This window comes from Prionailurus bengalensis, chromosome D1, assembly GCF_016509475.1.
Source record: "Prionailurus bengalensis isolate Pbe53 chromosome D1, Fcat_Pben_1.1_paternal_pri, whole genome shotgun sequence".
Classification (NCBI taxonomy): Eukaryota; Metazoa; Chordata; class Mammalia; order Carnivora; family Felidae; genus Prionailurus; species Prionailurus bengalensis.
Window position 1 is genome coordinate 102391865 of NC_057346.1, and position 16548 is coordinate 102408412.

At 39.0% G+C, this 16548-nt stretch overlaps 2 protein-coding genes across 3 annotated transcripts; both read left to right on the forward strand.

Annotated features, from left to right (window-relative positions):
• Positions 1 to 1242: 1242 nt before the first annotated feature.
• LOC122482806 (olfactory receptor 5G3-like) lies at positions 1243 to 2097 on the forward strand. The gene has a single exon (XM_043579102.1). It carries the CDS (start codon positions 1243 to 1245, stop codon positions 2095 to 2097), a length of 855 nt encoding a protein of 284 aa, XP_043435037.1.
• A 6325-nt stretch (positions 2098 to 8422) lies between these two features.
• On the forward strand, positions 8423 to 16115 carry LOC122483766 (olfactory receptor 998-like). 2 transcript variants are annotated; one of them, XR_006297467.1, is made up of 3 exons: positions 8423 to 9341; positions 15000 to 15184; positions 15425 to 15638. XR_006297467.1 is itself a non-coding variant. In XM_043581135.1 (2 exons), exons 1-2 carry the CDS (start codon positions 15157 to 15159, stop codon positions 15790 to 15792), a joined length of 396 nt encoding a protein of 131 aa, XP_043437070.1. In that variant the 5' UTR covers positions 14983 to 15156; the 3' UTR covers positions 15793 to 16115. The 2 variants fall into 2 exon arrangements, 1 of the variants encoding a protein (XP_043437070.1); XM_043581135.1 differs by lacking the exon at positions 8423 to 9341 and having other exon boundaries at positions 14983 to 15184; positions 15425 to 16115.
• Positions 16116 to 16548: the final 433 nt, after the last annotated feature.

Consider the following 16548-nt stretch of genomic DNA (forward strand, 5'->3'; position numbering starts at 1 on the left):
CAAACGAAAACATTTATGCCCTGTGTAATGTTCCTAAAGCCTATAATTACCTTTTTGACTGCTGAAAATATGTTCCATATGGCATGAAGCAAATAATCATGATAATGATAAAACAATCATAAATTAAATAGATACAGTCACTACCTATATCACGTGTGAAGCTCCAAATATAATTATAGTATAATTCCACTGTAGTATATTGCTTTTATTTTAAGAGGACATTAAATGAAGTGATAATACTTGTTACTTAGAACCAATTGTTTTTCATATAAATTATCTTACATAGTGATCTTTCCTAGGCATTTTGAACAGCTTGATTTTTTCTTCCTTTACTAGTGAGTCAAAACCTAACATTTTCTTGAGGGTGTTTGCTGAATAAAATATTACGCATTTGATATTTTACATACATAATTACAGTTATAGTTATAATGAATAAATTGTAATTACCTGACAAATTTCCATAAAAATGTCTCAAAATCAGTTTAAGGAATATATGGGAAATCACAAAAAAAACAACTCTACATTATTTAGATGCACCAAAGGCTTAATTTTCTACACAATTTCCATGAAAAGTTGCCGTCTCACATTTGCCAGATCACTTGATCTCAAAGGCAAGGCCTCTCTATTTCTTCCATGATACCATTTGCCTTTATATGAATCACCTCTTTGTCAATTGTGTATTATCCTTTCCACCTGCCATTACCAGTGAAAGTACAGAGTAGACTGTTAAGCCCATCTATGAACTATGTCCTAACAATAATAGAATGGTACTGATCCTTCAATAAGAACAGGAACTCTCCTGCTTAGTCTTTCCCAGATGTCTAATGTCAGGATCTGAATATCACACTGGTGAGATTTGGCAGCATTCCCAGTAAAGGTATTCTAAGAGAGTTTTGTTATCCCATAAGCCAGTAAAATGAAATATGGAGACTAATTCCCATTTCAAATATGATTTTATGACTTGAGAGAGATTTAAACCATACACTTGAACTCTTCTTTTTATGGGAGAGAGTACCAAATCCAAAGAGATCAGGGATGAATTGTCCAAGTTTACACAGTATCTTTGCACAACTCCCAGAACTAGTACGTGGAAATACTGTCTTCCAGGTCAATAATATTTCCATAGCTTCCTGTTAGAGACCTGTTTAGGGTAATCTGTCATTAGCTTAAAATATTATTTGTAATTATTGATGATTGATTTTTTAAATGTCTTTGCTTCTTGTAACAGGTTAAAACTGACCAATGGAAGATAAGAATCAGACTGAAGTGACTGAATTTCTTTTCTTGGGTCTCACAGACATTCTCCAAGAGCAGATTGTCCTCTTTGTCATGCTCTTCATTGTCTATCTTGTCACCCTGGGGGGTAACATAGGGATGATCATTCTCATATGGACTGATCTCAGATTCCACACTCCTATGTACTTTTTTCTCAGCCACTTGTCCTTTGTAGATATTTGTTCCTCTTCTTCCATTGCCCCCAAGATGCTGTGTGATATCTTTGCAGAGAAAAAAGGTATCTCTTTCATGGGTTGTGCTACACAGATGTGGTTCTCTGGTTTCTTTGTGGCAACTGAATGTTTCCTCCTGGCTTCCATGGCATATGACCGGTATGTGGCCATCTGTAGGCCCTTGTTGTATACACTCATTATGTCCCAGAGGGTCTGTGTGCAGCTGGTAGTAGGGCCTTATGCCATGGCTCTTCTAAGCACAATGACCCATACAATTCTCACTTTTCGCTTACCCTTCTGTGGTACAAATATCATCAATCACTTCTTCTGTGACATTTCACCATTGCTTTCCTTAGCATGTGCAGACACCTTGATCAATAAATTAGTGCTGTTCATCTTGGCTGGAGCTATAGTAATGCTCAGTGGCTTGATCATCATGGTCTCCTATGTTTGCATCCTGGCGGCCATCTTGAAGATGCAGACTGCTGATGGGAGAAGGAAAGCTTTCTCCACCTGCTCTTCTCACCTGGCAGTTGTCTCCATCCTGTATGGGACTCTTTTCTTTATCTATGTTCAGCCTGGCTCAAGTCCCTCCCTGGATATCAATAAAGTGATTTCTCTGTTTTATACCATGGTGACCCCATGTTGAACCCCCTCATCTACAGCCTGAGGAACAAGGAGGTAAAAAATGCACTCAGGAGGAAGTTTGAAAGGAAAAATTCTCTAATGGTTTTGGCAAAATAGAACCCTTCCGTGTTGTACCATAGATGTTGGTGCAGGCTGTGTAGGAGAAAGATCACTGAAGTGGAAATCAGAAGCTGCATGTGAGTTCATGTACTGCCACGTCATAAGTGATTTGAAAAATGGACTAGTACTTAAATATTTTTTCTGCCCCATATTGTTGTCTGTGACATGACAAGAGTTTCAAAACAAAATAGTGAAATATTGAGAATATTAATGTGAAAATATACTGACAGAAAACTTAGGTGAATATTTTACTATCATGGATATTTGAATACTATTTTATCCAGACAAGAAAACCAAAAGTTATAATAAAAAGTTCAGAGTAACACAAACAATATTAAAAAGTAAACAATAAAATGAGAAAATGTTTGTGACATGTGCCAAATAATGAGATAATATCCCTAATAATGAAAGAACAGTCTAAAATTCAGTGGAAACAAAACTAGATAAATGGGGAAAAAATGAACACGCAATTCACAGAAATGGTGATCCCTACACAGAAATGTATGGAAAAAAGGTTCACTATCATCATTGGTCAAGTAAGTGAAATGAAATTAAAATGTCAGTGCAGTGCCTTTTAATATAGATGAAATATTATTAGTTTTCAATGACGAAGAAGTTCCTGTTTGGCCATGTACATTCTGTGTTTTCTGTTTATCGTATGAATTCCCCATTACCCAAAAAATCTGGTAGTTTCCATATAAAATGATCAATTTACACAGCATTTGACCTAGGATTTCTCCTTTATAAATCTGGACAACAGAAATGTAAAGGCCAATGAATAAGATTACATATATATAACTATTATGCATGGAAAAGTAAAATAAGGAAAATAGTCTGTTTTACATAATTATAAGAAAAGTCAACTTGTGTGTGTGTGTGTGTGTGTGTGTGTGTGCAAAATGCACAACAAATGAAAAGATTAGATAAGGTAATTATGGACTGACCTGGAGAGGACAATTGTATGCAGTCACTGTCAGGTGGAAAAAAACTCAAGCTGAAGATCAAAGTGTAGCTATAATCATTAAGAACAAGGACCAAAGATATATAATAAAATGTGCATGTGCATGCAGGTGTTGTAAATGAGCATAGGGAGAACTCTAAAGGATGCACAGCAAGCTGTTGACATTGATTACTTCAATAGGAGTTGCATTGGAGATAGGAAAGGGGAGGTTTTATTCATACACATATGCATTGCAGCTTAATCATCCCTTGGGTCCTACTTGGGTTCCACTAGGATGTACCATTTTCATCTTATGATAGGTTGCTGCTTTTCCCATTTTACTTTATTTATTGGAGCATCTGATGGGACGCAGGGCCTTAGGGAAATCTTGGATTCATGCTTACATGGTGGCTCTGGGCAAGACTTCGCTCTTTATTACGGCCCACAAACATACCAGGAGCTCTTTCTCAAAAGCCATAGCATTCTTTTTGCCAATGGTATAGAATGGCTCCTGAAGCTCAGGACCAGCAGCATTCCCACTGAGGTTCGTAATAAGCTCCATGTTGCTTTTTTCCCATGACCATCATTTTCCTTATAGATCCTGTTGTATCACGTGGCCCAAGGGGCAGGGCTGCTAGTACTATACCTGGACCTGCTGCAGAGCCTCTCCTGTTCTGCATCCCACTTAATGCCTACAGCCTTCTGTGCCATTTGGTGTCCTCGTTGGAGATCTATTCCTAGCTGTGGAATATGCTGCCTCCAAGACCCAAAGAGGCCTACTGGGACCCTCTTCATGGTTTTTCTTCATAAATTTTACTTCGAATGGGGTATTCTAGCATACCCCTAACCACTGGACCTGTAAAACTCACCCAACATTTCAAGTTCCTGAATCCTAACAGGTGTTTGTGTGTTTGTGTTCTGTCTCCCACCCTCTGGAGCACAGGTGTCTTATCAAGGTCTCCAATGTTCCAGCATCTGCTTGTGTAACCTGCTCTATCATCATGATATTACCAATATAGTAGAGATTACAATTAGTATCCACTAAGTGTAGTAGGTAGGAGGCCAAATATCTTAGGGGGCCACATACCTGGAGACTATTTAGGAGGACAGGAGAGTTAATATAGCCTTGAGGAAAAATTGTAAATCAATATTGTGGTACATCTCATATGAATGTAAATTGTTTCTCATCCTCCATTCTAGGCAGAATAGAAAAGAATACATTTCCCAAGTCATTAACTGCATACCATGCATGGGAGACCTTGTAAACGATCCCATGTAAGGTATGGAGCTGCTATTGGGCCACTATTTGGTTGAACTTTAAGCAGTCTACAGCCATTCTCTAAGAGCCATCTGATTTCTGGATGGCCAGACTGCTGACTTCAATAGAGAGATAATATGATTACTTCTGCTGTATCCTCTATGTCTTTGGTGGTGGCATTAATTTCTCTATTTACGTGTTCTGGAATCCTATCATTCTCCCTGGCTCTGGGAAGCCTGGATGCATAACAACATCTCATACCACTGGCTTCCCACCAGCTGGAGCCCCTCTTATTAGTGCCTTTCTTTATTGTTTCAGTGGAAGAAGTGTCCTCTCAGGGAACATAGTCCCTTGATATCTTTTTAATGGATTCCTGATAGCATCATCATCATATATATTTACTTATATCATAATTCCTTTCAAGCGTCCTAACATCTCTGAACCTTTGGGCCCCTTCTTCAATACTCTCCCACAGTAATAATGGTATTTCTACTGCACTTACTGTAGGCTGTCATCTGTTTCAAAGCTCAAGGAGATACCCTGATAGTACATAAGAATACACTCCTGGTGTCTTGCCTAGAAGGTAACTTTTGAGTCACTGGAGTTCTGCATCAGTAAATTTTTCCTCATCCAGCTTTATATTCCTCCCTCCCTAAGCACATTACCTTCAAGCTGTTTTCCATTTCTGGCTGGTACTTATTAGCCAAGCCCTGTAACTCTTTTTGTGGCCAATTCTCTTTAGTCTTCAGACCAAACCATTCTAAGCTTTGCTCTTGGTTTAGGTCTAAAAGCTAAAAGGGGAGGTGTGACAAGATATTGAGAAAAATATTTATTATCTTGTGTCACACCTCCCTCAGGTGAGGGCTCTTTATTGTCTCTGGCAGTGGAAGGTTGGTCTCTTCCAGCAAGGGGGAGAGGGCTACTTTACAGGGTCAGAAGATTTGGGAAAAATGGAATATCTCAAACACATCAGATGTCTTATTCCCTATTCTCAGTGTCCAACTCCTTCCCTATCAGAATCCCGACTTTTATACAGGAAACTTGCAGAGGTATGAATTCAGCTCCTTTCTTATTCTGTTTTCCAGTATCAGGTTGCTGGATTGAGCTTCTATGCAGTCTGGTCTCTAACTGTAGGAGATGAAGACCTTTTTAAATGTTGCCTATCTGATTTTTCAATCATATCATGCATTGGAAATTGGCCTGTTATTTTCATCCTTTAGCATGTGAGAGGTATTAATTTAACAACCAACTTCATAGTCCAATAGTTACCATATCTTCCGTGCTTTCACAGCCTAGAGATAATTAAATAATTCAATGTGTAGGTTTCACCTGTACCCCAACCCAATCCACTGGTCTTAGTGATTGCAATGCTTGGGCATGCTAGTGGTTATGACTGCCCCATTCCACCATTAAGGGACTCTTGCTGCCAGGTGTCCAGTGAGTGATCTGATTCCAGAATTCCACCCAAGAATCTGCTGAATTCATTGATCAAGCAAGTTACTAAGGGCAGCCTACATTCAAAGTCAGGGGAAAAAAACCTCAGTCTTTCAATGGAGGAATAGCACACATTTATAAGAAAGGAGGTAATAAGCTATGGTCATGTATGAGGTAACCCAATAAAAGCTGTTGGAATTACAAAGCTGAACAAAATTTAGCACCCATATTATAAATAAACAAAAAACCCTCATAGTTTAACATGGTACAAGCATCTGAAATAGCTCAATCCACTTACCTGGATAGTTCAATGAATTTATAATATAAAGAGATATGTAAAACAATTCCTAATAAAACTTTGGATAAATATATTACAAAAAAATATCCTTTAGAAACTGCTTGCCTTTAGGCATTTTAACTCTCATTTACCTCTTGGATGACAAGAGGAGACTCCATTAAGAAGAGACTCAGCATCTCTAGGGGCGCCTGGGTGGCGCAGTCGGTTAAGCGTCTGACTTCAGCCAGGTCACGATCTCGCGGTCCGTGAGTTCGAGCCCCGCGTCGGGCTCTGGGCTGATGGCTCAGAGCCTGGAGCCTGTTTCCGATTCTGTGTCTCCCTCTCTCTCTGCCCTTCCCCCGTTCATGCTCTGTCTCTCTCTGTCCCAAAAATAAATAAACGTTGAAAAAAAAAATTAAAAAAAAAAAAAAAGAAGAGACTCAGCATCTCTAAAACTTGAACCTAGCACAGAGTTCTCTAAAGAGTCTGGCTACAAGAATAAAGGACAATTCACTTAATAAATTACAGCATTTGGAAACTAGTCAGTCAGAGAAAGACAAATATACGACTTCACTCATATGAGGACTTAAAGACACAGAAGAGATGAACACAAGGGAAAGGAAACAAAAATACTGTAAAACAGGAAGGGGGACAAAACATAAGAGACTCTTAAATATGGAGACAAACAGAGGGTTGCTGGAGGGGGTGTGGGGGGGGGATGGGCTAAATGGGTAAGAGGCATTAAGGAATCTACTCCTGAAATCGTTGCACTAAATGCTAACTAACTTGGATGTAAATTTTAAAAAATAATAAAATAAAATAAAAAGTAAACTAAATGAATAAAAATTTTAAAAAAATAACAAGCACTTCAAGCTAAAGCTAAAAAAATAAATAAAATAAATTATAGCATTTGTAGTTTATATGCACAATAGAAGTTCTTGGCCATTAACTGAGCCACAAAATAAAATGTTACCATTAGTAATCAAATTTATGTGTCTAGAGGGTTTAATGCTAATGAAATAAGTCAGTCATAGAATGACAACTATTATATGATTTCACTCATATGTAGAATTTAAGAAACATAAATAAATAAATAAATAAATAAAGAGGCAAACAAAAAAACCCAGAGTTCTATATATATACAACAAACTGGTGGTTTCTAGAGTGGAGGTGGGGGTGGGGGGGGAGATGAATGAAATAGGTGAAGGAAATTAAGAGTACACTTATCATGATGAGAACTGAGTAATGTATAAAATTGTTGAATCATTATAATGTCCACCTGTTACTAAGAAAGCACTGTATGTTAATTATACTTGAATTGATAAAAAAGTAATAATACATAATGTGAATTAAAATGTGGGTTAAAGGGGTGTCTGGGTGGCTCAGTCGGTTAAGCACTGGACTTCAGCTCACGTTTCACGGTTCATGGGTTCAAGTCCCACATCGGACTCTGTGCTGACAGCTCAGAGCCTGGAGCCTGCTTCAGATTCCCTCTCTCAAAAATAAGTAAACATTAATTTTTTAAATGTGGATTAAAAAGTCATAATTATGAAAAAGTAACTAAGCAGAATAAAAAACTGAAAGAAAATTGGCTCAAATGTTATAATTGCTTGTCCTTGGATGGTAAGATTCTGGGTAACATTTTTCTCCTCTTCCTTTTTTGTTTTCTAAAATTTGTAAGATAAAGGTATTTTCATTTGAAAAAAAAAGGAAGTGCAGCATAAAAATTTTAGTAAATAGTGTATGGTGACAGATGGCAACTACATTTATCATGGTGGGCACTGAGTAATGTATATTGTTGACATAATGTATTGTACACTCAAAACTAGTATAACATTGTATATCAAATATACTTCAATAATGAAAAATGAAAATAATAAAATATAAAAATTAAAAACATTAAACAACAAAAAAGAAATCTGGATCTCAAGTGGCATAGCTTAAGAATAAACTTCACAAGCAACTTCCTTTACAAATGCAAGGAATTCATTACCACTGATCTCTTCTCTGCCAAGCCTGCTTCCCTGGGCAGAGAAGAAGACTCTGCCCAAATACTTTGCTGCAGTTCCACTGACCAATTCAAAGCAAGGTTTGCATTTCCGTGGTTTGAAGTTTCACATAACTGTTTCCCTGAGCACCTTAAAAAATAAATCCACTCTCTGAATATAAGCATTTTTCAAAGATGTACAAGTCTTTTATTTTACTCTAAAAACTTGGTGTTGACCAAGGAAAGAGGCAAAACTAAAATAAAACCAAACATTTATTTGGGGGTCTCAGAACTGCAATTTTGGGGGCACAGATTTGGGTAGCAGCCCAAACTGTGTCCTCTCAGACAACAAAAGTCAAGAGGTTTTGAAGACATGCTCTTATGCTTGCATTTGTTGTTTACAGAGAATTTTGATTGGTGTTGGAGGCAGAAAACCAAACTGAATATAATTTGTTGCTAAGGCTATCACTGAGCAAAGTTGCCTAGTGTAGCAAGTTGCAAGTGTTTGGGCTGAATCCTTGGAATATTTGTGGTTTGGCCCCGTCCAAAAGTTGATGGTTTCACTGCTGAGGACGCACAAAAGGCCCATCTCCTTTCTGGCCTCCTGGCTCCATTTAAAAACCCCTGGACATACGTGACCTCATTTCAATCTCCCATTTCAGTGTCAAAGGGTAAGACTACAAATTTTTCGGCCTTCTTCTAACTGTGAGGGTAAAAAATGCTCCGTTATTACTTGTATCCTAATGGCAGAGGCTTACGTGGCAGGAAAGGACCTGGTTTGTTTCTAGAGGCTTGAGACAGAAATCTCTAACAAGAAGTCTATAAAATTCCCTTTCGAAAATGCCGGTAAGCAACACGGAGATGTGTATCAGTAAAGAAACAATGGCCTGAAATCTGCAACACTGTGTGGTATCACCAAGGAAAACAATAATTTAAGCATCAGCGTAATTTGCTGTTTGCATTTCAGTTTACTGCTGGCAATGTGCCCTACTGTTGGGTTTGCTCTAGCCTCAAAAATTTACTGTTCCACTGTGATTGTTCCAAGTCGCTCCCAATTATTGGCGGTTTCTTTCCTAGGCTTCATCATCATCGTCATCGTCATCATTGTCATCGTCATCCTCTGATGAAATCAGCTACAAATGTTTTTAATTATTGGAAGCATTTTTATTACTGCCATTTATGGAGGAACTGCTATGAAGCCTGTTCTCTGCTAAATGTTGGCTAACATTTTATATTTACAACTCTTTAAGGTAAATCCTACACTGAAAGAAAGAAAATATCAACCCAAAGTCTTTAATCAAGCATGTATTAAGAGTGCTAAAATGTGGGGAGTAGCTTAAGATGAGTGTTCTGCAGGCAGCAAGTAGCTGAACGATTTTAAGGCTGATTGGGGATGGTCATTCGAAACTTAATTTTCTTCTAAGAATTATTCCCTGTGCAAATTCTTGGAAAGTAGAAGGAAATGAGTTATCTTAGTCATGGGAGAGAAGGTAGGAACAGGAAGATGGAATCTCAGGGTAACAGTTATTGGCTGCTTAAGTGCATTTAGGGATAAGAGGTTGCGGGAACATTTGGAAGCTACGAATTTTGCAGGATAGCTAAGGTTTAGTATTGTGATTGTGTGGGATGATTGCAATTATCTCTTGAGTTAGTAGTTAGCAGATACACAGAGGCATTTACACTCTAGGCACTATAAAATATGGGATTACAGTGGTAAGGAACCCACGAAATAGTATCATTGGCAGACTGTGACATGTCTCTTTAGTCCCCCCACTTATCTTTCCTAGTCTCAACCAAGAAAGCACATCCGAAGGATTGAAGGCAATTGTTTAAAATGCATTTGCACGGTGCCCGGGTGGCTCAATCAGTTAAGCATCCGACTTCGGCTCAGGTCATGATCTCCCAGCCTGTGAGTTCGAGCCCCGAGTCGGGCCCTGTGCTGACAGCTTGGAGCGTGGAGCCTGCCTCAGATTCTGTGTCTCCCTCTCTCTCTGTCCCTTCCCTGCTCACTCTCTCTCTCTCTCAAATAAGTAAACTTTAAAAAATAAAAATAAAACAAAATGCATTTGCGATGTTCACATGATCTTTCTGCATTGGTTCTTGCCTGTGCTCTACCTTTACACTTTTATCAGGGCTATAAGTTTGGCTAATGGAACATGTTATAGCAATATTCTCAATAATTTTAAGTGAAATTGCCCTATCAATGCTGATCTAAGATTTTAGTCAATTTTCCTCTATTGTTTTGCGAACCAGCAATAAAGCACAGACAGTATAGAATCCTCTGATGAGGGATAACACATAATTAACCAAGAATTAGTCAGTGATTACCCTGGAAGTAACCACACATAATAAACACGGAGGACACTGACCATTCTCCAAAGCCCTTGATGGAGTAAAAAAAACGTCCACACACGATTGCCACTAACTGCTTACTTTTGAGATGTGATTAGAAAAAAAATTAACTAGTAGACAGTTCTTGTAGCAATTTGTATACTTGAACCTGAGGACTGTTCTTTTCACCTAAGATGTATACAAACATTGAAACACATTTATGTTTATATCTCTTACTTTCACTAATAAAATATTGAGGACAGTATTTTTCTGATAGTCTCTTAGTTTTTTCCTGTAAGTCTAGTAAAGATGGATTCTTAAGTAATCAAACACTTGATAGAGACAACAGAAAGCATAGGAAATAATTCTGATAAAGCTCAGATGACTTAGAAGAGAAAGAAAAACTCTCACAATATCATCAAGATAGAGCAATAGTCCAAGAAACCTTCATGGCTTAGCAGATGAAGGAAAATTAAGTTTAGTTCTACGTAAGCACACCTCGTCTGCCAGCTCCGAAGACAGCAGAGGGTGGACACCTGCCCTTTCTTCTCTAACCTCAGCTCTTCTCACTTTCTAACGCAAGCGTCAGTCTCTAGCTGTGCATAGGTGACTAGGCAGGCTTCCCACAGCAGAGGCCAGCCCACCATGCAGCCACTTCTTCCGTATTTTGCAGCAGTCCCACAAACAGGGGCATCGAAGCAGCTGGCATCTGGGGGCATCTCTGCACTCAAGCGGCGGTCCACCAGCATCTACACACAGGCCACCCCTCCCCATACAGAAGTCACGGGCCAACTTGAGATTTCCCTCCTGATGCCTCTTTCCCGAGACTCCATTCTTAGGTCTCCTAGCTGACTCACCAATTGTTGGTTCCTCAACTTGGGAATTACCTAGGTAACATCTAAAACTGGCCGCTGTAGTCAGAGGTCAGGAGAGACTGAGGAAAGAGGCAACCCACACCGTATGGCAGGTGGCAAGTTTAACAAAGAAGAAAACTTCCAGATAATGCTCCTTTGGGACAGCAGCATGATGAGCATCTCTCCACACCTGCCTGCCGGAATCTTTTAAAGTTTATTAATTTTTTGAGAGAGAGAGAGAGAGAGAGAGAGAGCATGACCAGTGGAGGGTTAGAGAAAGAGAGAGGAAGACAGAAGATCTCAAGTGGGCTCCATGCGGTCAGTGCAGGGCTGGATGCGGGGCTCGAACCCAGGAACCATGAGATCATGACCTGAGCTAAAATCAAGAGTTGCACACTTAACCGACAGAGCCTCCCAGGTGCCCCCTTAAACATTTATAAAGGGACCTTAACTGGATTCAGTCACATACGCCATCCAGATCCTCTCAACAACACATTACTCCCTTGAGGCTGCCTCCCTGAAAACAGCTCCCGCTGTGGACAGGTGGGCAGAGTGTACATTCCAAGGACGGTGGGTGGGGGCTTCAGAGCCTCTGATTGCCCAGGTCCAGCTAGACGGTCAATGGGTAGCTACATCCTCTTGACGACCACCTCTAGTCAGCCAGTTAGCTAGCCATTATATTAAGCAATTATATCTTTTTTTTTAGTGTTTACATTCTTCAGAGGGAAAATTTTTCTCAATGTCAAAGTGAAGCATTTTCCTATAATAGAATTTGCTTTATCATCTTTTTCATATCATATCATTTCCTTCTCTTGAAGTTTCATAAAGTGTCATTTTCTTTATCTTTTCTTGTTGTTATTGTCTGTTTCCTTACTGGTTTTGGTTGGTTTCAAGTAGAAGAATGGGGCAAAATGGCTTTATACTACTTGATTAAAAAAATTAAATTCATTTATTTATTTTGAGAGAGAGAGAGAGAGAGAGAGAGAGAGAGAGAGAGAGAGACCTGAGGAGGGGCAGCAAAAGAGGGAGAATCTCAAACAGGCTCCACAGTTAGCACGGAGCCTGATGCAGGGCATGAACCCACAAACCATGAGGTCATGACCTGAGCTGAAATCAAGAATCAGATGCTTAACTAACTGAACCACGCATGTGCCCCTATTCTACCTCCTTTAAGCAAAGTGTATGATATAACTTAATTGCTACATTCAAATTATTATGGATTGTGAAATATTTTTGCTTTAATTTACACGTCGCTCAAAAATGCTTACAGAATGTCTTCTCTGCAACTCTCTGACATCAGGACTTCATAGGATACAGACCATTGTAAGACCATGTCCTTGACTCTAAAAGTCAGATGACAATGGAGACGAGCTACTGGGGAAATGCTATGGCAGTTTCAGAGGTGGGAGATCATAACTCTTTTAGGGGATCATAGAAGGTTTTTGAGAGAAAGTGGTGACTGAGGTCATCTAACCTATGTTTTAGTTTCTGAATGCTGTCCTGACAAATTACCACAAGTTTAGTGGCTAAAACAACACAATTTTGTATACACAAATGTATTGATTTAATGCTCTGCAGGCTAAGGAGTCCTACATGGATCTCACCAGGCTACAATCAGGTGTTGGCAGGATTGCATTGCTTCCTGGAATCTCTAGAGGAAAATGTTTCCCGCTTTCTCCAGCTATTAAACCCTGCCCACATTTCTTAGCTGATAGCCCCTTCCTTCATCTTCAAAACCCGCAAAGTTGCATATCTGCCCATGTTCCCTACTTACATCTCCTGAGAAGGCCTCACAGATAATCTCCTCATTCCAAGGTCCTTAAGTTAATAACATGGGTAAAGTCACTTTTTACCACACAAGGTGACATGATCACTGGTCCCTGGGGTTAAGAGGTGGACATCACTGGAGACCATTATTCTGCCTATGCCACTATTCCCTCAATGTGATATTTTCTTCTCTCCTTCATGATGCTTTATTCCAATCAAGCTGAATGTTCCTGCCTCCCTGCCTGGAAGGGATTGATTGATTTTAGTGCTGCCATTAATAAGCAATTGCCCTGTGGAAAATGCATTCCACAGATAATTCTCAAGTAATGATAAACTCAGGGGGCACAAACATTATATTAACGATTGTTTTGTCACTGTAGCATTTCAGGGTTCACATCTTAATCACTCTATCTTCAAAGTGTGAATATTTTTTTTAATATAGGAAACTGTTTGACCTGGTAACAAACATATGAATCTGGAATCTTTCTTACGGATAATCCCACACCTTGTGTTTCTTACTGTCATTTAAACAGGTTGATGTGTTTTTACTCAGTCGATGAGTCAGAAAAATACTTAAAAATTTTGTAACAATAAAAATGGTAAGCATTTTACACATTGTGTTGATAAAATAGAGATCACCTGTCAGAATTTATGCCTTAAATAGGTTTATAAACATTACAGGGAATTAGGGAAAATAATTTTATTTCAATGAACAAAATATATTCATCTATTCATGGAAATGTATGGTAACATTGCCGCTAATGATCGAGTCAGTTGAGACTAGAGTGGATACTTATTTTTCTTTATATTTCCATGGAAAGTTCCTATACAATATTTGATAGATTAATTAATCTCAAAGGAAGGGCATCTCAGTGCCTCCCAAACCATTATATTTCTTTTTGAATTATATGATATGATTATATGAATTACATGATCTGGAAATTTCTTCACTTCATTTAACCCCAAACGTGAATCCTCTGTTCCTATTTCTTTCTGCCATTTCTGTATTCATGATGGTTAAAGAGTAAATGTACCCAATCTCTCATTTGCAGGCCTGTCCTTTATAAACATAAAAATGACTATTATGTGTTTCCATAGAACTCCCCCTTGTAAATAATGCTACCGACATTTGTTGACATTTCTCTTTGTAAGCCTTTTATAAGGGGAAGAGATTAATATACACAGATATGAATGTTGTCTTCATTTCATCTGAATGGCACTATCCTCTCCATCCAAACAGGAACTGAAAGGGCTTTATTTCTGTTCTGTTTAGCCGATCCCAAATGTCTATTATCAGGGTCTGAATTTTTCATCATTTCTTACAATCTCACTGGTTACGGTATTCCTAGGTAGGCATTGTTATTCTGTCATGTGATAAAGATGAAATACAGATACTGTTCTCATTTCAAATACAATTTTAGAACCCATGGGAAATTTAGATTTGATACTTAGACTTCTCTTTTGATGGCAGAGGGTGCCGAATCCAAAAAGATCAAGTATAAATCACGCAAGTTTGCATGGTGTCCCAACGGACAGGAACTATTCCTCAGGAATACCATTTCCAGTCCAGTGCTGTTTTCCTAACTGCCTCCTTTACAGATTAAAAAACACTTGTAATACATTGAAGAAGCTATGATGAATATGGGGCGCCTGGGTGGCTAGGTCAGCTGAGCGACTGACTTCAGGTCAGGTCAGGATCTTATGGTTTGTGGTTTCAAGCCCATGTCAGGCTCTGTGCGGAAGCAGGAGCCTGCTTCAGGTTGTCTGTTCCCCATCTCTCTCTACTCCTCCCCTTTTTGTGTTCTGTCTCTCTCTCTCTCAAAATAAATAAACATTAAAAATTTTTTTAAAGAAGCAATTTTGTATATGCTAATTAACATTGTAAAACTAAAATGTACTCTTAAATTTCTTACACAGGTTACAACTGACCAGTGAATGACTATGTATTTTTCTTAGCCCCTCGTCCTTTTAGGTATTGTTCCTCTTCTTCCATTGCCCCCAAGATGCTGTGTGATATCTTTGCAGAGAAAAAAGTCAGCTCTCTCAGGGTTGTACCACACAGATGTGATTCTCTGGTTTCTTTGTGGTATCTGAATGTTTCTTCCTGACGTCCATGGCACATGACTGGTATTTGGCCATCGGTAAGCCCTTGTTGCATGCCCTCATTATGTCCCAGAGGGTCTCTGTGCAGCTGGTTGTAGGGCCTTATGGCCTGGCTCTTCTAAGCAGCATGACCTATATGACACTGACTTTTTGCTTACCCTTGTGAGGTCCAAATATCATCAATCCTTTTTTCTGTGATATTTCCCTTCTGCTTTCTCTTACATGTTCAGACACTTCTGTGACTCAACTTACATTTTTCTTTTTGGCTGGATCTACAGGAATCTTCAGTGGCCTGATCATGATGGTCTCCCATGTTTGCATCCTGGTGGCCATCTGGAAGATCCAGACTGCTCATGGGAGGCAGAACGCTTTGTCCACCTGCTCCTCTCACCTGGTAGTTGTCTCCATCCTGTATGGGACTCTTCTCTTTATCTCTGTTCGACCTGGCTCAAGTCCCTCCCTGGATCTCAATAAAGTGATTTCTCTGTTGTATACTGTGGTGATGCCCATGTTGAACCTCCTCGTCTACAGCTTGGGGAATAAGGAGGTAAGATATACATTTGTGACTAAGTTTGAAAGGAAAACTTCTCCAGCAGTTTTGGTAATTAGAACTCTGTTGTGTTGTACCTTAGACATTGGTTTATAACATGTCAAAAGAACACTGGGCTGAGAACTTGAAGTTCCCTTTATTCCTGAGTAGTTACCAGGTTACTTATAGACTACTTCTATTTTTTTCATCAGTCTTCTCCATTCCCCTTCCATAAAGTGAAGGGGAATACAAAATAATTTACAGATATATTAAAGGTACAAATGTACTATATGCCAACAGAAAGTACAGAGGAACATTTATATAGTCTCATATGTGGGAGGACATTTTTTCCAGATTAAAAGAGCAAATGTTGTAAGGGAAAGGTCAACAGTGTTCATTAATAAAGGTTCATACACCTTGTTCTGTTGAACAATGGAAAGTGAGAGGGCTTTTGCTAAATAGGTGACTTACAATAAGGTAATGTCCCGATGAGAAAGTCCTGAACCAAATGTATATGTGTATGACACACAGTAGAGACATGGACCAATAAATGGCTGGATGAGCAATGGGTACAGCTGGAAATGGGAAAGGCCAAAAATATAAATATACTAAAAATTGCTGAACTTCACAATGACTGGGAAAAATGAAATCACAATGAGAAGACAGTGTTTCTTTTTCATTTGTCACGTTAGCGGACATCACAACGATTTGTGCAATGCTGGTAAGGTTGCCAACGAATGTTGACCACGACATTACACTTAGCGACAGTAGCTAAGTATAGAACAGCTACATTTTCAGAAAGTAATTTGATGATTTCTGTTAAAATTCACATACCCGTTGACCTGGCTCTCTTACGTTTGGAAATCTGTGCTG